Here is a 25,769-nt window from a genome sequence, read left to right as displayed (position 1 = left end):
TTAGGATGGCCAGGGGAAAACATTGCATTTAATTTGCATTTGCTTATGTAATCTTGAGTTTTATTCTCAATTTGTGACAATAAACAGACATATCTATTAACACATTTTCAATTTTTTTCATGTTACTTCTGTCATTTAATGACACATTTCATATCTCCAGCCCCAAAAGTTAGTATGCGGAGTACACGGAAGAATAAAAGATGGTGCCACTCTCAGTCTTCACTATGCCAGTTTTGGCCTCTAAAAGGCTGAGAGAGCAATGTCTAAGCCCTAAATAACCGTATTGGAGTTGCCTTTATGAGGCACAGGGCTGGAGCAGTGATGCCTAGGAAGTAGCCCCTGGAACTCTGGTTTCTTCCAACAAGACAGGGATTTAGTGAAAGTTTATCTCAGGGAAGAGTCAAACACTCAAGCTGTTGGGAAAAGGCAGAAATACACCAGGGTCTCACCAAGAGTTCTCTCACCAGGAATACAGACTCTGTTGTGAGTGTCCATTCACCACTGCATTTCTCTGCTTACTTACCACCATGCACACCCCATGCACACCCCATCCCACCCCCATCCCCCACCCCCTGTGCAGACCAGCTTTTTCCACCTGATAGAAAGAAGCCTCGCCACCTACATTTCTTTCATGGAACTTCAGCCCCTTGATAGACACTTTCATTACTTCTGCCTGCCCCTCTAGGTTACTTTGCTGGAGACAGCAGAGATATGATTCTTATAGGACCATAGCACCTCCCATTGGAGCTATGTTAATGGTGGGGGAGCAGTTGCCTGAAGGAGAAGGTGCTGGGGACTCTATGACCCTATAGAGTGATCCTATGATTTTCCCAACTGTGAGATTGTTGGGATTCTCATCCACCTATCTGATTGGTTTAAGTGTCCAAGATACAACTCCCAAAGGACTTCTTGGTTATTTGTCTGCCCTGAGGCCACCTATTTCTTGCTATTCTCTTGTCCTTTATCTTTCTTTTTAGTCTTAAAAGCAGGCTCCGTCTTAGCTCCTCTAGCCATAGATATTCTCAAGGCCCGGGGGAGTCTAAAGAATTGGTCCTTTAGGACCATAATGTCCTAAAGGAAGTCCACATCTGACTAAAAAGCCGCTGCACTTGTATCAACAATCCTGGAAACACAGGAGGGGCTAGGTGGAATGTTGTTCTGCTTTGTTCATCTGCTTTCAGTCTAAACTAGCAGTGCTTGTTGTTGATTGGGTAGCATTTGGCTTAGCTCATCATTCTCAGTTTGTTTCAGCTGCAGTGGAATGCCCTTTGCCTCTGCCATCCACCCCCCACCCCGGCCAGATGCGCTAACCCCTAGTTGTATTCTTGTTGTTTTTCCTAATTTCCTAGAAGACACTGGAATAGAATATAGAGGTTTTGAAATACAACTCGGCTGTTGTTTTAATTTGTGAATGGTATTTTTTACGCTAGTTGAATAGAATACATTTTGTATAACTAGCTAAAAATATTTTCTGTAAACACAGCCATTCAGACCTTGTATCTGTAAAGCCTCGTAGGTAATAGGGGCTTGAAAAATATGTTGAATAAACTTGGAAGTATTTTTTTTATTTATTCTTACTTACCGAATGATAGGGACTGTACAGGAATAGCATGCTGGAGTCAGAGCTCTTTGAGAGATGGAGGAGCTGTGACAACCATCTCTCACATTAGAAAGGAGGCCGGGGCCATTGTTATTCACAGAAATTATTTGACTCTGAAGAAAAATAATGGAAGTACTTTATTTTGTTGCACACCATACACATTGATTGCCTTGATACACTCTCCCTGTTTGATTTAATTTAGTTATCTCTCCCCAGACAGGATGTCCCTTTACCAGTTCCACCTGAGCAAGAAAATGAACACACTAGATCTTTCAGTATTTAACAAGTTTATCATGGTGGTAAGGTTAAAAGCCACACCCTATGTTAAAATTAGCTAGTTATTTTTTTCATGTTCCTTGCCTTCCATTTTAGGGAAATGGAAAAAAATAGAGATATGTTTCCTTCTCTTTTTCCCTTTCTGTCCCATCCTTTTCCTCACCCCCAAAGAATTAGATAAGGAGCAAAGGAAAAATAAGGAAAGACAAAATGATTCCTGGGGCAGGATTAGTACATAAATAAATGTATGTCTTTTATATTAGCTGATTGGGGACCATCATTTGGCTTTGAGTTTTAGAAGCCAGGACAAAGAAGAATACAATTGCAAGGCTGTGTTCACGAGATAAAAAATAAACCAGCCACTTAGGAGAAGCATAATTTTTCCAGGAATTGAGACCCTGTGGATCCTTTATTGATGCATGCTCTGGGTCCTTGATACACTTCTCTCTGTTCTCTAAAGTGTCTATAAAAGTACACAATTCAAGTTTAAGGCATCTTAGTACAAGACAGGAATAATGTTAGGCTGGAGTGTAGTTTAATTAAATCACTACTTCTCTGATGCTCTGTAGCCATGGAAATGGCCCCTGTAATCATTCATGCCATTGAACTTTTTATCAAAATTGAGTACCAGAGAGGTCCAAGGTTACAGTTTTCTAGTAATTACTCTGCTTTAACAATTAGCTGAGGGGACTGGCAGCACTCATCATCTGCCTTTGAAAATTGAAGAGCTTAACCAGGACCTGATTTCAAATCTAGTTCCTAAATTGACTTGGAGGCCAGGTCATTGTTTTCCTCAGAAAATAGTTCTGTGTGCCACATGCAGACATGTGTTTTTGTTTGTTTGTTTTGATTTTGTTTTTTTCATTTTATCTGTCTGCACCACGCAGCATGCAGGATCTTAGTTGCCTGACCAGGGATCAAACCCGTGTCCCCTACATTGGGAGCATGGAATCTTGACCACTGGACCTCCAGGGGAGTCCCCTAAGCATGTTTAATGGACAGTGTTTTATGTCATAAGGCAGTAGTTTTTTAAAAAATTTGTTAAATTTCTGACATAGAAGCCCAACATAAAAAAACTGATAGAAGTGAGGTGTTTGGACTGGAGAGGAGGTGGACCCTCACCTGCTCCAGACCTTAGGGCGAGGTTTAAAAGCCACTTCCAGAGTCATGGCTGGTGCCATTTTAGTTTGGGAAAACTTAGGCCTGGATCACCATACTCCCACTTCTACGGAACAAACAACCTCTGTGCCCCCTACCCCCAGAATACCTGTAGAAAGCCTAATTTTAACATTTAACTCATTAATTTCCTGTTTAAATCACTATGATTCTGATACGTTGCTGATATAGTTAGCAATACCCCAAACATTTGGTAGATCAAGTTAAAAACTGAAAAGGTGGATTTTTGAGGCCTAGTAATCATATTCACTTGGGTTGGTAGCACGCTTCTGCTTAAACAGTAAAGGAAAAAGAGAATCCTATGTTCACAATTTTTGTAGAAGGAAATAAGTTTTTAAAGTAAGAAAATGTATCCTTTGTAGCTTTTCCTGAATGTTTTGGGATCTCTACCTAAAACTTAACTGTTTATGCTCCCTTGGGTATGAGATGTCTCTGTTGTACATTTTCAATACAGCTTTCAGATTAAAAAGCAAGTTTTCCGTTGTGACTATGTGATATCAACACTCACCTGAAAAGCAGCACTCCATAGTGTGGAATGTTCTTTGAGCAGTAAAAGAAACCGTGTGGTTATTTTGTAAACAGCACTTGAGTTTACAGTGAGTTCTGTAAACTCACTGCCTTCTGCCTTCCTTTTCATTCCACACTTTATTACCCACCAGAGCTTGATGAAATTACAAAATAATATTTGTTTCCTTATCCAGAGTTCAGATTGCTGCATAAAGCTCTCTAATCAGTTGTAATACATTTTCTGACTTTTATCCAAATTTATTGTGTCTGCAAAATGCAGCTCAAGAAGTATCTCCTCTGTTGAAGTGTGAGACCTTCAGCATGCCGTGCCCTGTCTATCCTCTGAGCTTGCCACTCATCCCTCTTATTTGGGTTTTGTCATGCAGGGTCTGGTGGCATGTATTAGTCTTTCACAGATTTCACTCTTCCTGTATGTGCCTTGTCTCCCTAGCTGTATTCTAAGTCCTAGAGGAATTCCTTGTGAGGGTGTGCCACAAGATGAGGCATGACCACATCTTTTGGTCCACAAGCTGAATTTTGGCTATAGGATTGGGAACTTTTTCCCTCCAAAAACAAGCAAGAGTTTTTATATATGATCATGCCAATCAGTTGACAGATGTATTCAGTTACTTCCTCTGAAATAAAATGTTTTCAGCTTCATTATTTCATCTAGAGTTTTTCTCTCAACCCAGGATCAAGCCTCCATATGCCCGTTAGCGTGTTGATTTGGAGGGGTGGAAAGGAATGTTGACCAGTTCGAAGAATTCTCAGAGAAATCATCTTTGGGTAGAATGTTCTATGTGATCCTTTAAAGGGCCATGCAGTTGTGTACTCTGTGACTCTAAATATTTCTGCTGGAAAAAAATCTATTTACACTGAATACTACCATACAGTGGCCTTTGAGCAGTTTAAAAAGAAAACAAACCTTCGAATCTCCAACTATGGTGCTTCAGCTCATGCTGGTTTTGTGGCATGTTTGTGCTTTCGTGGGCATTTAGCCAGAACAGAAATAGCAATGCTGGACCTTGAAGGAGAGTGATTTTCCAGGTTTACATCTGATCCTCTAGAAATAAGTTTTAAGGTTATAAATTTTGGGAAAAGGAATTTTTTTTTAAATACAGTTCTTCATTGGAATGACTAAAAGGAAAAAAAATAAAAATCATTTCAACACTCTCAGATGTAACTTTTTAGACCACAGTATTTTCTTGCTTATTCAATGTATCTTAATTTTTTGACAAAAAATAATTTTTGAAAAGGCTTTTTTTTTCACATTTGAACTTTGTTTCAAATTTTCTTACTTGTTTGCTGTTCAAATTTTGAATTACACGTTCTTTGTAAGGAATTACCATCTTTTTAAAAGAGCAGGATTGGCTATTTGCTTTTCTTATTTACCAAACGTGGGTAAATAAGAGGCTGTTCTGTTTGCTCATAATCATATGGACTGTGCTTCTACAACCTTGTGGCAAAGTGAGTAGTAATTTTAACCAGAAGAAAAATGGATTTATAATTTTATCCTTGAAGCTTGATGGTTTCACATTTTAAAACGTGGACACTGATCAACCTTTCATATTATTAAATTCAGTGCTGATTTGTCAAGAAATAGTTGAAGTTCATGTTTTCTGAAACTAATTCTAAACCTATGATAATGTAACTAAATTCCTTAGAACATCTGTGAATGAATCAGTGTAGATAAAATTAAAGGTGGCAGATCCACACTGATAAAAGGCCTTTAATATATTCATGGAAATCAGTTAATTAGTCATGTATTACAGATGTTTCTAAATAATAGTTTGTAATATGAAACTATGATTTCAGTCTTAAACCAAGTGATGAAATCTTTTTGCCTTGTGATAATTTGCGAAGTTCAGCATTGTGAATAAGATAGCTATCGTTATTAAATGAACTACTCAGGTTGATTATAAATCTGTTTTACAAAGTGCAGGTCCCATCCTATCAGTTGGTTATGAAATCAACTTAGTGGGCTCTGACTAGCATTTTAAAAGGGGGGGAAGGGAGCAGGGGACTAGGACAGAATAAAATAGAATGGAGAATGTCAGTGTAATTTTACATAGTGAGGATAAGTGCTATTTGGTAATACTTTGTGTGTGTCTGTGTGTATGTGATACTTAATTTTTATGTATGAATATACGTGTGTCTTGAAATCAGAGAAATCTGTAAGCTGTCACTGCTAGGGGTAATGCAGTTAGGTGGCCAGGTGGCCTTGTGGTTGTTTAAATAACTGTATACACAATACAAACTGATGGCTGGCTGGCTTTAATTGGACGGTTCCAGTATTTGTACAGTACTTTTAACAAGGAATAATGGAAGACCTTTTTGTAGTTGACAAGAATCTGGTAAGGAAGGCTAATAATAATCTGGATAATAGGCTCAAGACCCAGGAAGAATTTTTGAAGTGTCAAATGTATATTGAATCTAAATCAGAAGCAATTTAATAGGAATAATTGTTCAGTCTAGCAGGTATGTCCCAAAAGGCAGTAGTGAACAATGGTTGAAGACATGGTTCACTGTAGAATGTACTGGTCAATTATGTTGCTCAATAGAGAGCTGCCATACCATGTATCAAAACTATTAATGGAGTTTAAGACTACATTTATGAAATCTATGTATAGGTAGTCTTGGCTGGTTAGGTCATGAGGAGTATAGGGTCTGGTTTGGAACACCACACTTTTAAAAGGGTTGGTGACAAGCTGAAATCCTGGAGAATAACTGAGGGGAGTCCTCTGATTAAGTCAGCTCCCCCAAGTTTTATCTTCTTTATCTGTAACAAAAGCACAACTGGATGTATTTTATAGGAATTTGGTTGTCAACAGTGCTAAATGTAATGCAGACTGAATGTGAATATTCTGGTTCTTGTTCCCAGACAGCTCACAGGCTGGCATGGTGATGGTAATTTATATATTAATATGTCTGATTAGACTGTTCAAAGTGTTTGAGTTCTTCTTTCTACATGACATCTTAAAAATGTTCTCAAATCACAGACCTATATTTTTGAAAAAATATATTTGAATGTTTACTTACCATCATCCTTATTTAACATGTATTTTATTTTATTTTATTTTTTTAGCTCTTTATTGGAATATAATTGCTTTACACTCTTGTACCAGTTTTTGAGGTACACCAAAGTGAATCAGCTGTATTTAGACATATATCCCCATATTCCCTCCCTCCCTCCCACGACTCCCTCCCACCCTCCCTCTCCTGGCCCTCTAAGGCGTCAGGCATCATCGAGTTGATCTCCCTTTGTTATACAGCAGCTTCCCACTAGCTATCTATTTTACATTTGGTAGTGTGTGTATGTCTGTGCTGTAACATGTATTTTAGTATAGTTACCTTTTTTAAGAATACATTCTGCACCTCCGGCCCCCACATAACTTAGGTGGCTATTGGAGAAAGGTCATGAATTCATGTTACTATAATGAATTTCTTAATTGATTTTTCCCACAACTAAGCAGTGCTAGTGTGAAAGTTGCCTCACTGTCAAACTGGATACCATAGTGAGGTTTGTTAAATTAGATTCTACTAGAATTAATTTCAGAAAAGGATACCATTGTTTAGTTGTAAATAATGCCTGATGTCTATAATATGGAATTTTGCATCATAGTCAGTATGCAGTTACATGCCTGACAGGAAATCCAGAATTCGAAAAGAAAAAGATTATAGATAAAGCTATAAGAAAATGAAAGCTTTGTACATTGACAAATATTTGGAGTGCAGGTGGCAAACTAAGAGAACATATTTGCAAAAAAATAACAGCCAAAGGGATAATATTCATAATTATAAGTATCCTATTAATCAATAAGAAAAAGACAGACTCCAAACCCAGTAGAATAGTTGGCATTAGAAATGCACAAACAATTTTGCTAAGGAAATATAAATGGATAGTAGGCATGAAAGTGTGTTCATTGTCATCAGTGATCAGCAATTCAAATCAAAAGAATCAAATTGATTGGTGGGTGGGAAGAGAAGGAAGTCAAGAAAATAGCATTTTTATTCTGACAGATGGCAAAAATCAAAAGGATTAGTAGGACTGGTGTTGACTGGCTGGTGAGGAAATAGCTGCATTGTTGATGGCAGTATAAATTGGCATAAGCTTTTGGTACAAGTTATAATCTTCATGTTTTGACCCCCAGGCACTCAGAGTCTCCTTAGCTTCTTTTATTCTGGTATCTGGTTTACAGAACATTGTGTGGTCTTTTTGTGGCCAGAACAGCCCTTTACTTAGTCATTCTTTATAGAAATTGCTTCCTAAGGTGGGCAGGTCAGGGATCATTTCTTTGGTTTTTATAAAGATGAACTGGCAACATACTCGGTAACTGTCCTGAGTCAGATAGGTCTGGCTAGTAGAGAGAAAGACCAGGAATTTCTTTACCCTCACTCATTTTATATGACTTCCAGAAAAGAGTAAAGCTGGGCAGACAGGTTGGGCACAGAAGAGAAATACAGTAATGAATTAGAAATAAGACCCAAAGCCTATGACCTGAGTATTTTTTGCTGAAATAGTTACAGAACAGTCTGTCCTTTGCAGAAATGCTGCAATGACCCCTGCTAACTCAGAAAAGAGCTGTTTTGGTCTAACAATTTCAGCTATGAAGAAAGTATATATTTACTTTTATAATGAATTTAAAAGACATTGTTAAAGGTATATTTTGTTTGGAAATATTGATATAAAATATTATGTTTTACCAAGCTATGTTCATACAGATAATTGAAATATAAGGACATAGACCTCAAGTTATAAAATTTGATTTTATTTATAATATTATTAAGTGGGTTAGGAACTTGATATTCATTTAGTCACAACTAGGGGGAAGAAGATATTTAGAAAAGTAGTCCCATTCATGACACTTACTTTAGTCCTGAACAAACGACCTTTCTTTTAAGCAACAAAAGATATTTAAAAACTATTTATGGAGCCAATGCTCAACTGGAACAAAAAGCAGATGTATAAGAGTAGACTTTTCTGCAGAAGTCAGATTCAAGTTAGTGCGTGCGTGTGTGTGTGTGTGTGTGTGTGTGTGTGTATTTTTAAGGTTATTTAAACTTACAAGAATGAAGTCAGAGAGCTCTGAAATATGATACAGTCTTAACTTCTAAGAATTACCTAGCTAATTCCAGTTTGGTTAAAATACTTCCAACCATATCTTTAAGTGAATTCTAGAACTGTTTGAGTGATTGTTTATATGTGCCCTGCCTTGTTCCAGAAAGAATTTAAGGTAGCTTGAAGTATTCTGTTGTACTTAATTATCATAATTTTAGTGTTGGAAATCCATAATGACTGCATGATACACTGAGATTACCACAGTAACACTTGACACTGCTAGTATGGTTCTCTCAAAAAGCGTTTGAGGTTTAACCTGAGGTCCTGTTTGTAAAATTAATACGCAGATTTTTTTTTTAACAAGAACTGGTACTTTAAAAAAAAATCCTTGTATAATTACTTTTGTCTAAAAATTACTTTGAAGCAAAGCTCTCTCCTCTAAGCAGGTGTCTCTTGCTTTGTTGTTCAAATAAAGAATGAACTTTATCATTACAGCATATTTCATAAACATTCATAATTTGACATTCACATGTTTTGTGTGACTAAAAGAACTTTAGTTCTAACTTTCAAGGGTTAACAGAAAGCCTATTTTAGAAGAACACAAAAATGAAATTATTCCTAAACATCATATTTACTAAGCCCATTTCATTGAGTTCTCGATCTGTAATTCATTCATAACAAGCTATTAATTTAAAATAGGAATTTTTTTCTAGAAATTTAAACTTGTGGGAATACTATTAAAGATTGATTACCTAGTGGTTATTTACTACTTTTGATTACCAAAAAAAAAAAAATGGAATTAATGGTTCGTATGATGTATGTAATTGGTACCTTTAGCTTTAGGGTCACGGAGAATGTTCCACCAAGAAGAGTCTACCCTAACTTACACCTCTAAATGTTGAAAATGTTAGATTTGAAGTTTCCAACAATCTCACTTTTTAAAAAATGTTCTGGAAAAAAAAATATTGAGTATGTGCCTAAAGGAGGTTTGTTTTAGTTAGTATGGCATTTTCCCAAAGGATGAGTGGCTGGAGAAGCTCATGGTCACTCAGATGGAGACTTGGTTGGAACAGGAAAGTAGTTCCTAGCTCTCTATGCAATGCATTTCTGGTATTTAATAGAAAAGGAACTTGGGTTGTCAACGATGAGCAATAAAAATCCTCTCCAAAGCATATAGAACAGAGATATGGGCCAGTTTTTGTTTTATGATGTTTTGGTGGGGTTGTTTTTGGTGGGGGAAGGAGAGAGAGGACAGTCAAGGGTATTCTTTTCATATTTATTTAACTCATAATAATCTTAGAAATTGCCTTTTGTCTATTTGATCAGAATTTAAAAATCATCATTTTTAAAAAGACACTTCTAATGATCAAGGGATCAATCCAAGAAGAAGATATAACAATTGTAAATATCTATGCACCCAACATAGCTGCTCCTCAATACATAAGGCAAATGCTAACAGACATAAAAGGGGACATCAACAGTAACACCATAATAGCAGGAGACTTTAACACCCCATTTACGTCAATGGACAGATCATCCGTACAGAAAATAAATAAGGACACACAAGCTTTAAATGACACATTAGACCATCTCGACTTAATTGATATTTATAGGCCATTCCATCCAAAAATGACAGAATACACTTTCTTCTCAAGTGCACACAGAACATTTTCCAGGATAGATCACATCTTGGGTCATAAATCAAGCCTTGGTAAATTCAAGAAAATTGAAATCATGTCAAACATCTTCTCCGACCACAATACCATGAGACTAGATATCAATTACAGGAAAAAAACTGTAAAAAATACAGACATATGGAGGCTAAACAATACACTATTAAACAACCAAGAAATCACTGCAGAAATCAGAGGAAATCAAAAAATATCTAGAAACAAATGACAATGAAAACACAACAACCCAAAACGTATGGGACACAGCAAAAGCTGTGTTATAGCAATACAGTGCTACCTCAAGAAACAAGAAAAATATCAAATAAACAACCTAATCTTATACCTAAAACAATTAGAGAAAGAAGAACAAAAAAACCCCAGAGTGAGCAGAAGGAAAGAAATCATAAAGATCAGAGCAGAAATAAATGAAAAAGAAAGGAAGGAAACAATAGCAAAGATCAATAAAAACTAAAAGCTGGTTCTTTGAGAAGATAAACAAAATTGATAAACCATTAGCCAGACTCATCAAGAAAAAAGGGAGAAGACGCAAATCAACAGAATTAGAAACGAAAAAGGAGGAGTAACAACTGACACTGCAGAAATACAAAAGATCACAAGAGACTACTACAAGCAACTATATGCCAATAAATTGCATAACCTGGAAGAAATGGATAAATTCTTAGAAAAGTACAATCTTCCAAGACTGAACCAGGAAGAATTCGAAAATATGAACAGACCAATCACAAGTATGCAAATTGAGACTGTGATTAAAAATCTCCCAACACACAAAAGCCCAGGGCCACATGGCTTCACAGGTGAATTCTGTCAAACATTTAGAGAAGCGCTAACACCTATCCTTCTCAAACTCTTCCAAAATATAACAGAAGGAGGAACACTCCCAAACTCATTCTACGAGGCCACCATCACCCTGATACCAAAACCAGGCAACGATGTCACAAAAAAAGAAAATTACAGGCCAATACCACTGATGAATATACATGCAACAATCCTCAACAAAATACTAGCTAACAGAATCCAACAGCACATTAAAAAGATCATACAGCATGATCAAGTGGGGTTTATCCCTGGGATGCAAGGATTCTTCAATATATGCACATCAGTCAATGTGATACATCATATCAACAAATTGAAGGATAAAAACCATATGATCATCTCAATAGATGCAGAAAAAGCTTTTGACAAAATTCAACATCCATTTATGATAAAAACTCTCCAGAAAATGGGCACAGAAGGAAATTACCTCAACATAATAATAGCCACATATGAGAAACCAAAAGCCAACATCGTTCTAAATGGGGAAAAACTGAAAGCATTCCCTCCAAAAACAGGAACAAGGCAAGGGTGTCCACTCTCACCACTGTTATTCAACATAGTTTTGAAAGTTTTAGCCACAGCAATCAGAGAAGAAAAAGAAATAAAAGGAATCCAAATTGGAAAAGAAGTAAAATTGTCACTCTTTGCAGATAACATGGTATTATACATAGAAAACCCTAAAGATTCTACCAGAAAACTGCTAGCATTAATTGATGAATTTAGTAAAGTAGCAGGATACAAAATTAATGCGTGGAAATCTCTTGCATTCCTATACACTAACAACGAAAGAGCAGAAAGAGAAACTAAGGAAACTCTCCTATTTACCATTGCAACAAAAAGAATAAAATACCTAGGAATAAACCTGCCTAAGGAGGCAAAAGACCTGTATGAAGAAAACTATAGGACACTGATGAAAGAAATCAAAGACGACACAAACAGATGGAGAGACATACCATGTTCTTGGATTGGAAGACTCAACATTGTGAAGATGACTGTACTACCCAAAGCAATTTACAGATTCAATGCAATCCTTATCAAATTACCAATGGCATTTTTCACAGAATTAGAACAAGAAATCTTACGATTTGTATGGAAATGCAAAAGACCCCAAGTAGCCAAAGTAGTCTTGAGAAGGCAAGATGGAGTTGGTGGAATCAGGCTTCCTGCCTTCAAACTATACTACAAGGCCATAGTGATCAAGACAGTATGGTACTGGCACAAAAATAGAAAGGAAGATCAATGGAACAGAATAGAGAACCCAGAGGTAAACCCAAGCACATATGGGCACCTTATCTTTGACAAAGAAAGCAAGAATATACAATGGAAAAAAGCCTCTTCAATAAGTGGTGCTGGGAAAATTGGACAGCAACATGTAAAAGAATGAAATTAGAACACTTCCTAACACCATACACAAAAAGAAACTCCAAATGGATTAAAGACCTACATGTAAGGCCAGTCACTATAAAACTCCTAGAGGAAAACATAGGCAGAACACTCTATGACATCCATCAAAGCAAGATTCTTTTTGACCCACCTCCTAGAATCATGGAAATAAAATCAAGAATAAACAAATGGGACCTCATGAAACTTAAAAGCTTTTGCACAGCAAAAGAAACCATAAACAAGACAAGAAGACAACCCTCAGAATGGAAGAAGATACTTGCCAACGAAGTAATGGACAAAGGATTAATCTCCAAAATATATAAGCTCATGCAGCTTAATACCAAAAAAGCAAATAACCCAATCCACAAATGGGCAGCAGACCTAAATAGACATTTCTCCAAAGAAGACATGCAGATGGCCAACAAACACATGAAAAGATGCTCAAGATCACTAATCATCAGAGAAATGCAAGTCAAAGCCACAATGAGGTATCACCTCACACCAGTCAGAATGGCCATCATCAAAACATCTAGAAACAACAAATGTTGGAGAGGGTGTGGAGAAAAGGGAACCCTCCTTCACTGTTGGTGGGAATGTAAGTTAGTACAGTCACTATGGAGAACAGTTTGGAGGTTCCTTAAAAAACTACAAATAGAACTACCATATGATCCAGTAATCCCACTCCTGGGCATATACCTAGAGAAAACCATAATCCAAAAAGAAACATGTACCATAATGTTCATTGCAGAACTGTTTACAATAGCCAGTACATGGAAGCAACCTAAATGCCCATCAACAGATGAATGGATAAAGATGTGGCACATATATACAATGGAATATTACTCAGCCATAAAAGGGAATGAAATGGAGCTATATGTGATGAGGTGGATAGACCTAGAGACTGTCATACAGAGCAAAGTAAACCAGAAAGAGAAAAACAAATACTGTATGCTAACTCATATATATATGGAATCTAAAAAAAATGGTACTAATGAACCCAGTGACAGGGCAAGAATAAGGATGCAGATGCATAGAATGGAGTGGAGGACATGGGGTTGGGGTGGCCAGGGGCGAAGGGGAAGCTGGGACGAAATGAGAGAGTAGCATAGACATACATACACTGCCAACTGTTAAATAGATAGCTAGTGGGAAGTTACTGTATAACAAAGGGAGATCAACTCGATGATGGGTGATGCCTTAGAGGGTCAGGACAGGGAGGGTGGGAGGGAGTCTAGGGAGGGAGGGCATATGGGGATATGTGTATAAATACAGCTGTTTCACTTTGGTGTACCTCAAAAACTGGTACAAGAGTGTAAAGCAATTACATTGCAATAAAGAGCTAAAAAATAATCACAAAGCAAAACAAAATAAAATAAAATGAAAAGACAGTGAACATTTATTTCTGGTTACTTTTTGATAGTTATGTCATACTTTTATGGCTTGACCTGTATGTAAGATGACAGGACAGATAAATACAAAGAATTTAAAGTCAAGAGACTTGCCTTGAATTCTGATGTACACACTCAACATCAGATCTCAGGGCTGGCCTTTTATGTAAATCTAAAGATGTACAGGAAGTATTCACCACAAGAATTGGGGAAAGTGGGAGGGATTAAACAGAGAAGGGACAGGGCTTTGTCATCTGTGAAGTATAGTACTATAGGAGAGATCTTACATTATTTTAAATACTGCAACTATTACCACCATGGCAACCATCTGATTTACCATCTAGGCTATAAAAATATGTCAGCTTGACTTCTGCGTAGTATCCAGTGTTGCACATCATTGGCCCTGAAAGTCTGATCAAGATATGTTAATTACAAAGCACACTTTACAAGTTGGCTTGTGTGCTCTTAAACAGTTAATTTTGGTTTTGACACAGTTGATGATGAGCTATGTATATGGTAGCTTTGGTAATTAACCAAAGGTTCAGCTGCTTCTTAAAGCTATTCATGGTTAGTTTAATGGAGCTGAACCATTGCATCTTATTTGCAGCTTAGAAGGGCATATAGCCTATCCTTCCAAAAACTGAATCAAAACTTTTAGATGCAGGATTTAAAAGGATAAGATCACTCATTTTATATTGCTATACTGTGTGCGTGGATACCTTTTTTTAAACCCATTTTGGCTCTGGGAATATTAGTCATGTATAAGATTTTAGAAGAAAAAAAAAAAAAACCCACGTAGCTATCCTTTACTACTGTTTATTCAGATTTTACCATATGCAGATGCTGTTCTAAGCACTTGAAACATGTAATTCTTATACCAAGTTGTTAGGTCGCTGTTGTTTCTCCCATTTTAGAGATGAGGAAAGGGGGCTTAGAAAGGTCTAAGTCAGCTGAGGCATGGTGAAGTCAGCATTTGACCCTGGGTTGTCTTTAAAACCCATGTAATTAACTATTGTGCCTTATATAATTGCCCTACCTTACTATATGGATAGTCTAGCACCTAATACAAGGTCTGGCATGTTGTAGATTATTTAATATTTATCTGAATCAAGTAACATTAACCGTAGAAGCAGGGGATTAGGTCTCAGAGCCAGGTATCTAAAAAATAGGTTCAGGTGTATACTACATTTCACACCTTCCATGACTGCTTAATTAAGTACCTTAATAGTCCTTGTGTGCAACAGTCTTCTTATTGTATGTGAGGTTTTTTATTTGCAATTTTTGCATTTGACCACCAAGTTTATGAGTCAGATCTAACAGATATGTTAGCGTAGAGTCCTATGAACTCAACTGTCTAGGAATGTGTTGTCATTCAGCAGCTTTTCTTTATTGTCTTTAAACATATACACCCACATCCATACATGCCACTCTTGGTGCCTTAAGTTTGTGACATACAGTGCACAGTTGGTACTTGAATGAATGAATGTCCTAGTTAGTGACTTATGGACTTGTGGACTATTTGACTGCTTTTCAGTATTTATCAGTACATAGGTGACTCGAGTTAATTACAGTTAGGGGGTTAAGGGTGTGTTGCATGAGCCAAAAGCAATCAGATTGCCTAAGAAGGGCAGTGCCTAGCAGTCCTAACTAATGACTTTACCCTTCTAGCTTCCCAGTGGGTGTTCTGTATGTTCTCCAGCAGTTTCTTGATATAAAGCTTTGTACTCTGAGGAGTATTAACCTAACAGAGCAGTGACTTGGCTTTGTAAGATGGTAGTGACCATTTCTGCTATCATCTTGTTTCCATCCATTTTGGAGAAAAGAGTAGACTCCCTGGGCAAAAGATCACAAATATATAGCAAGTATAAAAAAAGAAAAATATATATCAAACTATTAATACTAGCTGTCCCTGTAGTATTTGAGGTGATATTTCACTTTCTACCTTGAGTAGTCCTTGAATGTTTGAATTCTGCATAATGAACCGTATAACCATTTTTTTAAAGCTCGAAGTTTAACTCTCAGTGATGGACATAGATGCAGGAATAAATAGAAAGACTTCAATTATTCTGACTCCCAGCCTAGCCTTCTCCTCCCTACCCCAAAGGATATAGAAGCCAGCTGAGGGCTATGCTTATGTGAACAAGTGGCACAAAAAGCAACCTCTCAGCCCCTTTTAAAGTGATTTCAGCAGATCAGTAAATCTCCCAATCATCGTGACCACTAAATTTTCCAGAACATCTCCTAGGGGTGATATTGGCCTCATTGACAACCACTGCCCTTTGTGGAGAATAGTGAGGGTCTATACTTGATGTCTGTAGGACAGAGAGATTTAGAAAACAAAATTTACTGAAATCATGAACTGATTATATGGAAGAGTTAACAAGTGAAAAGAGTCTGCTGTGATGACCAAGTTTTGTGATTTGGTGAACAATGGATCCATTCACTGTGAAGGGTAATTTAGAAAAATAAACAGGACTTGGGGATGAGATTTGAGTTGCCTGAAGGACATCTATAGGGAGCAGGTTGGTTGGTTGGGGCTGGAGGTAAATTTCAGGTTGTTGAAAACATGGGTAGATGAGATCACTCAGAGAATACAGGATAAGAAGACAGCCAAGGTAGAACCTTCAGTGGAGGTCAACACTGGAATAAAGTGAGTCATTGAATTAAAGGCAGAAAGAAAGGGCATTTGGAAAGACAGGAAAACAAATGCACAAAAGCTAAGGGATGTGCAGTGCTAAATGTTCATGCAAATCCCTTTCATGCAGATTTAGCATGTTATTTCATAAACATTAATTTTAGTATAAAAGCATGCTAAATTATTCCCCATCCCTGTCCTCCCTCCTCCCAGTTTTCAAGTTAAGTGTCCCCTCTGAGTCTTCTTTACCTTAGGGATTCAGGACTACATCACTAATGAACCATCAGGAGCAAGCTTACCCTTGGAGAGATGTATGGGTTTCCACAGCCCTCTATAATGCTAACAGTGGCTGGCCTTCTCCCAATGGCATTAATAATTTTGACTCAGCCCAAGGAATCCTACTGAGGTTTATTATGAACCAATTTTGTTTTGAAGGGATAGGGAAATTAGTGTTTGAAAACTAAATGAATTTTTTCAATTATAGTATGTATTTTTGTCCATTTCCTTTGTGAACTCCAGTTATGTCTAAAACATAGTTTAGGCAAAACATAGTTTAAGAAAAAATTGGAACATACAAAATAGTTGAGTAACAATGAAAATCAATACATCCATCTAAATTTAAAAATTAAGATTTTTTACCACATTCACAAGTATGGCTTAGAGGTAGTTGGCATATTTAAGGAATGGTATGGCTAGACCTCTATAATACAGGCTAGAGGGCTGTGTGAGTTGGAGATGAGTAAAGCCATGACAGGGAATTTGGATTTTACCATAAGGGCAATGAAAAGTTATTGAAGGGCCTTACTCAGTGAACTCTTGTTGTTATTGTTCCCTAGAATTCTCTCAAATACTTACGATGAAGAAAGGGAGAAATGAGAGTCAGGCAGATGAAAGGTGTCTTGTAACCATCTTATCCCTTGTTTAGCCATTGCTACTTCCAGCTTTGGCATCTCCATACTCTTGGGATTGTCAGTTCCAAAACTCAGATATGTGCCTGGATGTCCCACATCCTTCAAGGACACAGCACACTGTGAATAGTTCTGCTTGATGGTGGACCAGGCCCCCTTGAAGATACCATCTCCACTCTTGGGAGAAAGCAATGTGGGCTGGAGAGTTCACTCTCAGTGGTGCCTTTGCTATCATTTGGGCTTTGTTGGAAGGTGGTGAGTTGTTCTGTGAAAGGATTAACTTCTGTTGCTTGTGAGGAAACTGACGCTTCCTGCTCAACTCTTAAACTAAGTTTGTATTTGGTTCCAAATCTTCACATGGATTTCAGGTTGTTCTTTATTGTCTCTAAAATCAATTAGTGATTCATGAAATCTAGTTTAGTCATGCATTTTTTTTTAAGCTGTGTGTGTTTGTGTGTGTGTGTATACGTGCACATGTGTGTAACATTAAATAGTTTTCTTACAGATCATGATCAACGTTTGCTTGTTCTCTTGGCTCTGACTTTGGAGATTAGTAAGATTACTAAATTATCAGCCTTAACATTTCTCTGTCATTCAGCCTTCCATGGAAATGTTTTACGAATAGTACTTTTTATGTATTAAGGATAGATTGTTTATTATCCATTGATTTCTTTAAACTTATTTTTATGTTTATAAAAATTATACATGTGAAATTGAAGGAGGCAAATAGTTACAAAAAGGGCTTGTAAGAAAAAATACCAGTCCCCCACACTTTTCCTGCTCCCCAAAGGTACTACCTCTTTTGATCAATTGTTTTGGGATCTTTCTCCACATCTTTAATGAACATACTTATATGACACATCCATTATTTCACCATATTACTTGTAGCATTTGCCTCAATAGCTGCTTTTGTTTTCTTTATTAAACTCATTGTAAAGTCAGTAACACAATAAATACTTAGTAGCTGTGTGCATATTAATCTGTTTATTAAAACTTTTATTTCTCAAAGCATTTCTCTTAGCCTTTTAGCCGTGTTTTTGGCACGTGTATTGTCTGCCTACTTATTCATCACTTAGGAGCCATTCATGAATTTTAAACTATTCTATGTTTTCAATTAATTGTTTAAAAAGTTAGATCACTGAGTGGCATACATTAGTATAAAGATATTTAAGCTTAATACAAAGGAAACTTAAACATAAGAAACAAATTCTAATGTAGAAGTTTTAAGGGGTGTTATTTCCTTGTTTTTGACCCCCCAAAATCTTAGTTGTGTTGAATAAGAATTGGTGAATCTGAGGACTTAAGTGAAAGAAATAAAAGGATTTGTTTAATTATTGCCCTCAGACTTTGAAATAAGAACTATATGATATAGTTTTTATTTATGCATTTTATAATAGTTATTTATATAGTTCTTATTTATTCTTATACTTAATCATTATACTTAATGATTAAGTACATTTAAAAATACTTAATCCCCCCAAAAAAAAAATAATAATAATAAAAATACTTAAATGTATTTTTAAAACAATAAATCAAAAGAATAAAGTGTGTGTATGAGAGAGGGGGAGAGAGGGCAGAGAGAAAATACAAGCACGTCATGAACAGCTTCAGTGCTGGGTTTGGATTGGAGCCTGCTGAGGAGTGCCACTTCTTGTTTTGGGTACTTGTTACTAACTGTACTTCCTCAGAGTACAGTTTTATTAGTTTATAGGTTCTGCAGAATCTTGGCTGCCTAGTGTATTAATTAAGAGGAATGACGATGTCATGCTTCCCCTTTCCTTCACAAAAGCATTTTATATATGTGTTATCTTCAGCAGCTGTACTCTTTCTACTGTGACCAATATTTGATGTGTGGAAGGACTTTTTAAAACTCCCTTTGCCCTGGAAAGTCACTTCTTCCACCATTGAGCCAGAGCTGAAAATATCTCTGTTGCATAGCACCATAACATTTCCTGCAAAATAGCATTCAGCATTCCCACCCTTTACCCAGTGTTGACTTGTAGTATCACTGCTATTATTTGTGGAGTACAAATAGGGAAGATTATATTTTCATAGGACTTATTGTGAGTGTGAATCCACTTTGTTTCTTGCCCCTACCCCTCCTCAAAAAAATTAATTTAACTTAATTTAAAAAAATTTAAAAAGAAAAAGAAAAAAGTAATGGAAAAGAGCGATCCAGAATTTGGGTCCCCTCTTGCCAGGTAGTCAGAAAATGTAGCAGCCACCTGGGAGTAACTCGCCTGTAGTCGATCCAAACTTCTTGTCGTAGAAAAGATACTTAGAAGTAAGTTTATGCATCTTTGAATTTTGAGAACCTGTGTTTGAGGACATTTCCGTTTGGTTAATGAAGATGTGGTTTTAATGTGATGAAAAGAGGATTTATAAGCTGACAGAAGGTGAACTATATAGGTGATGTTTGGGTATAGAGATTGGTCAAACAGATCATATCAAAACATCAAGAAATAACATACCTGCTCATGATTTAATTGTAGGCTTCTTGTTAGCATTAATTTGCATGTTCTTTTCCCCTAAATGTTTATTTGTAAACAGATATTCAGTTCGCTATATCTCAAAACTTTAGAGAGAAAACATTCCAATACTTTCTTCCAGTGAAGTCTTAGGCAAAGGTCAAAGGAAGTGTTGCAACGCTATGCAACAGAGATATTTTATGTTGATGGGGGAAAAAAGTAGGGTTCTGGTATCTGAGACCCACCTCTCCCCACTTTGACAGAGGTGGGCAGTGGGTGCCAGGGACAGTTAAATATAGGAGTTTGGAACTCAGAGTTTGAAAATCACTGATCTAAGTGATCTGTAAGATTCTCCTGAAATGTGTTTATCTTTTGGTATCTTATATGAGGTTATTTAATGCCTGTGATTGTAACTTCTTTTAGTTTATTTAGTGAAAGAAATTGGAACTTCTGATGTGTTCCTAAGTTACTTCCATTGTTTATCTTGTAACTTTGTCTTTTCATGGTGACTTTTTGGAATAGTTGGTATCCTCCTTTTGCATAATGTAGTATCGTGGTTTATGTGGTTGAGATGTTTTCTGCTGCCTGCAAAAGTTTAAGAACTTTTAAAAGTTAATTGTCCCCACAATTTAGCCAGTGAGTTCCATCATAGGAGATAGTCATATCCACGCAAAAAGGTACACATTGAAACTGTCACTTAAAGAATTTGAAAATGTGATGGGAGATTTGTCCAAGGCTCTGTCCAAGGTTCTCTCCAGCCCTGAGACCGTAGGACTGACTGAAGAGGGGGATGGGTGTGCCCACAGGATGCTTAGGAGGAAGCAGCATGAACACTGGAAAAGGCACATCTGGAGAGACCTAGAGAGTGGGTCTGTTGCTAGTGCTTTTTGACTAAGTTCCTTAACTAACTTTTTATCTCCATTTCTTCAACTGTAAAAGAGATAAATCTGTTGATATTGATTGGAGGTAAAGTGTGGTGATAAGGATACTTTGGATCAAGACAGACCTGAGCTGGTTTTACTCTTTAGTACCTTGAGTCAGTTGTTCAACTTTACCTGTAAATGGGAGTAATTATAATGTCCTCGGGGAATTGTTTGAATAGATCCCTTTGATGATGGATTCAGTTGCTTAGTAGGGGGCCTGGCGGTACTAGTTATCTTCCATCATCAGCACCTTCATGTTCCTCCTCAAATGGGTGGTTAGGAGAGCAGGGGATTAAAAAGGTGTTTGGAAAAAGACCACGTGTTCTGTAATTCTTTTATCATTTCTCATATATTTGTGGGTTTCCTAGTACTGATTTTGAAAGTGTTATAAAATAACTTTCTCAAACACTGGTTTTCTTCTCAGATTAGGATTTAGAAAGTATGTCTTCTATCCATTTTACTTTTTCTCACTTGTACCTTGTGCTGTGTCCCCAGGTAAAGCAGGCAGAGCGCAGTGAGGCGCCTGTCGCTGCCGCCATGCCGTTCCCATTTGGAAAATCTCACAAATCTCCTGCAGACATCGTGAAGAACCTGAAGGAGAGCATGGCCGTGCTGGAAAAGCAAGACATTTCTGACAAAAAAGCAGAAAAGGTATGTATTTGGCTTTATTTTATGTTTTTAATCTTTTGATTAGGAACGAATGTAAAACAAATTATGAGGTGATTTCTAAACATCAGTAAATCCCTATTTGGATTTATTTGGGGTTTTTAAAATATAGCCCTAAAGTGGCAATTGCTGGTGCTTAAATACTACGTGTTTTCTCCTGTACTACCATCTAACACAGTTCTAACTTTTTTTCTCAGTTTTTCATTTGAGGTTTTCAATTTTATTTAAATTTCAGGGCTTTTTTCATTGTCAGTGTGGTTTATCTGATTTCTGAGATCAGTGTTTCCACCTGTGGTCCTCCTGGGGAGATACCTCTCCTGATTTTCTTTTTGTGCTCCCTGTATCCATGACAAGTATCTTCTTCTACCCAGCCACCACAGTCCCAAACCTGACTTTCATCCCAATCTGTCTCCACCCCCTTCTCTCTAAAAACATCATCTTTCAATGAATAGTATGAACCCCTACTTCCTAAGGGATTTATTAATTGATCCTGACTTCCATTCCTACTTGACGAAAATCCTCATGACCTTCCTTATGGCCTTTGGCAGTAGCCTCCTTGGGGCTCTTTCTGAGATATCTCCCTTGCTTTAAACCTTCAGTTCAGCCTTCTCACCTAGCACGAGACCTTTTGTGACCTGGCCCGTGGTTCTCTAGGTGAACTTCAACCCCTTTCTCCTTTATTCTATATGCGCTAACAATCTCAGCTTGTCTCTGTTCGTTGAAGGCAATTAATAGCAGTCAGCTTTACTGTCTTTGTCTTGTTTCCCCCCTGCACCGTTTTCCCCTCAGCCCCCATTCAGTTTTCAGAACCATCCTGTTCATTTCTATTTCCCAAATGGCTTCCCAGAATACTCCCTCTCCTGGCCTTCCCCTTACCTCGTAAAACAAATCTCTGCCATTTGGCCACCTCCTTTGAAAATGGCAGGAGTGTTGTCATCTTCAACATGATTTTATTTGTGTTGTATTTTTATCTTCCTTACTAGACCTTGAGCTCTTTGATCCATGTGTCATTTCTGGCTCTCCATAGTACCTATCTCCCATGGGCTGGATGCCTGATAATTCACTGGATGAGTGTTTGATTGGAGCAACATTTTCCATCCTATCTTGTGTTTTAGGAGGTTGTTTTCTGTTTTGAGTTAACACTTAAACTGCTTAATTTCTATCATCCTTTTAAGTCTAAGACTCTGTGGTTTATCTGTATTCTTATAAAGAAAGGAATTTCACACTCATGGGATTAATATTTATAATGATAGGCTATTTAGTTATGTCTGTCATTGGAAGCAGTCTATAATTAGTGAGATTTTTTACAATTCAACTTTACTTTAGATCTTCCGTGGAAATTCTAGGCAGTTTCTTGCCTACCTTAGTAAGAGGTATAGATAAATGTTAATAATATGATGAAACTAACTTCTTTTAAAGATGGCTGTTATGTTATTTTGGTCGAAGTATATAAAGAAAATCTGGCCTCAAGCATAATTGGAAAAGAGGAGTATTTTAACAGCCTTTCAGATAACTTTGAATATTTTTTGATACCACACCAAATTCAACAGTTGATAGTTTCTTGGTTGTAATAGACTCAAACTGTATAAATGAATTTTTCATACTCTGTACTTTGCAAAGGTCCTTTATCCCTGCATGACTTTGTAAAGTGCACTGATCACTTAGAAAGTACTGGATCATTGACTTACACACATCTTCCAAACATCGACACATTATTCAATATCAAAATCTACATTTAAAATAACACCACTGTGATCTCATCAGAAAAGTAGTTTTGCTAAGAACAGGAACAAGACAAGGGTGTCCACTCTCACCATTATTATTCAACAGAGTTTTGGAAGTTTTAGCCACAGCAATCAGAGAAGAAAAAGAAATAAAAGGAATACAAATTGGAAAAGAAGTAAAATTGTCACTCTGTGCAGATAACATGATATTATATATAGAAAATTCTAAAGACTCTACCAGAAAACTGCTAGCACTCATTGATGAGTTTAGTAAAGTAGCAGGATACAAAATTAATGCACAGAAATCTCTTGCATTCCTATACACTAACAACGGAAGAGCAGAAAGAGAAATTAAGGAAACTCTCCCATTCACCATTACAACCAAAAGAATAAAATACCTAGGAATAAACCTGCCTAAGGAGGCAAAAGATCTGTATGCAGAAAACTTTAAGACATTGCTGAAAGAAATCAAAGACGACACAAACAGATGGAGAGACATACCATGTTCCTGGATTGGAAGAATCAACATAGTGAAAATGACTGTACTACCCAAAGCAATTTACAGATTCAGTGCAATCCTTATCAAATTACCAATGGCATTTTTCACAGAATTAGAACAAGAAATCTTACGATTTGTATGGAAACGCAAAAGACCCAGAATAGCCAAAACAATCTTGAGAAGGAAAGATGGAGTTGGTGGAATCAGGCTTCCTGCCTTCAAACTATACTACAAGGCCATAGTGATCAAGACAGTATGGTACTGGCACAAAAATAGAAAGGAAGATCAATGGAATAGAATAGAGAACTCAGAAGTAAGCCCAAACACATATGGGCACCTTATCTTTGACAAAGGAGGCACGAATATACAATGGAAAAAAGACAGCCTCTTCAATAAGTGGTGCTGGGAAAATTGGACAGCAACATGTCAAAGAATGAAATTAGAACACTTCCTAACACCATACACAAAAAGAAACTCCAAATGGATTAAAGACCTACATGTAAGGCCAGACACTATAAAACTCCTAGAGGAAAACATAGGCAGAACACTCTATGACATCCATCAAAGCAAGATTCTTTTTGACCCACCTCCTAGAATCATGGAAATAAAATCAAGAATAAACGAATGGGACCTCATGAAACTTAAAAGCTTTTGCACAGCGAAAGAAACCATAAACAAGACTAGAAGGCAACCCTCAGAATGGGAAAAAATAGTGGCCTATGAAACAACAGACAAAGGATTAACCTCCAAAATATACAAGCAGCCCATGAAGCTTAATACCAAAAAAGCAAATAACCCAATCCACAAATGGGCGGAAGACCTAAATAGACATTTCTCCAAAGAAGACATACAGATGGCCAACAAACACATGCAAAGATGCTCAAGATCACTAATCATCAGAGAAATGCAAGTCAAAGCCACAATTAGGTATCACCTCACACCAATCAGAATGGCCATCATCACAAAGTCTGGAAACCACAAATGTTGGAGAGGGTGTGGAGAAAAGGGAACTCTCCTGCACTGTTGGTGGGACTGTAAGACTGTAAGTTGGTACAGCCACTATGGAAAACAATATGGAGGTTCCTTAAAAAACTACAAATAGAACTACCATATGATCCAGTAATCCCACTCCTGGGCATATACCCATAGAAAACCATAATCCCAAAAGAAACGTGTACCATAATGTTTATTGCAGCACTCTTTACAATAGCCAGGACATGGAAGCAACCTAAATGCCCATCAACAAATGAATGGATACAGAAGATGTGGCATATATATACAATGGAATATTACTCAGCTATAGAAAGGGATGAGATGGAGCTATATGTAATGAGGTGGATAGAACTACAATCTGTCATACATAGTGAAGTAAGTCAGAAAGAGAAAGACAAATATTGTATGCTAACTCACATATACGGAATCTAAAACTGGTACTGATGAACTCAGTGACAAGAACAAGGATGCAGATACAGAGAATGGACTGGAGAACTCGAGGTATGGGAGGGGGCGGGGGGTGAAGGGGAAACTGAGACGAAGCGAGAGAGTAGCACAGACTATTATACTACCAACTGTAAAAGAGTCAGTGGGAAGTTGTTGTATAACAAAGGGAGTCCAACTCGAGGATGGAAGATGCCTTAGAGGACTGGGGCAGGGAGGGTAGGGGGGACTCGGGGGGAGTCAAGGAAGGGAGGGAATACGGGGATATGTGTATAAAAACAGATGATTGAACCTGGTGTACCCCCAAAAAAATTAAAAAAATAAAAAAAGATTGTGGTAAAAAAAAAAAAACTACAAATAGAACTACCATACGATCCAGTAATCCCACTCCTGGGCATATACCCAAAGAAAACCATAATCCCAAAAGAAACATGTACCATAATGTTTATTGCAGCACTATTTACAATAGCCAGGACATGGAAGCAACCTAAATGCCCATCAACAAATGAATGGATAAAGAAGATGTGGCATATATATACAATGGAATATTACTCAGCTATAAAAAGGGATGAGATGGAGCTATATGTAATGAGGTGGATAGACCTAGAGTCTGTCA

The 25,769-nt window shown here is 37.1% G+C and overlaps 1 protein-coding gene across 5 annotated transcripts in view; it reads left to right on the top strand.

Annotated features, from left to right (window-relative positions):
• The window catches only part of CAB39 (calcium binding protein 39), a 91,334-nt gene that overhangs the window by 15,881 nt on the left and 49,684 nt on the right, over positions 1-25,769 (top strand). For all 5 annotated transcript variants that reach the window (XM_057745696.1, XM_057745697.1, XM_057745698.1 and 2 more), the window contains one exon: positions 21,323-21,478. In XM_057745696.1, the coding sequence (XP_057601679.1) occupies positions 21,365-21,478 (114 nt within the window). In that variant the 5' untranslated portion in view covers positions 21,323-21,364. The remainder of the gene's footprint in view (positions 1-21,322; positions 21,479-25,769) is intronic.

Source organism: Hippopotamus amphibius, chromosome 8 (assembly GCF_030028045.1).
Source record: "Hippopotamus amphibius kiboko isolate mHipAmp2 chromosome 8, mHipAmp2.hap2, whole genome shotgun sequence".
In the NCBI taxonomy this organism is placed as follows: Eukaryota; Metazoa; Chordata; class Mammalia; order Artiodactyla; family Hippopotamidae; genus Hippopotamus; species Hippopotamus amphibius.
Note: the sequence above shows the minus strand (reverse complement) of the source record. Positions and strands in the feature narration are given on the sequence as shown.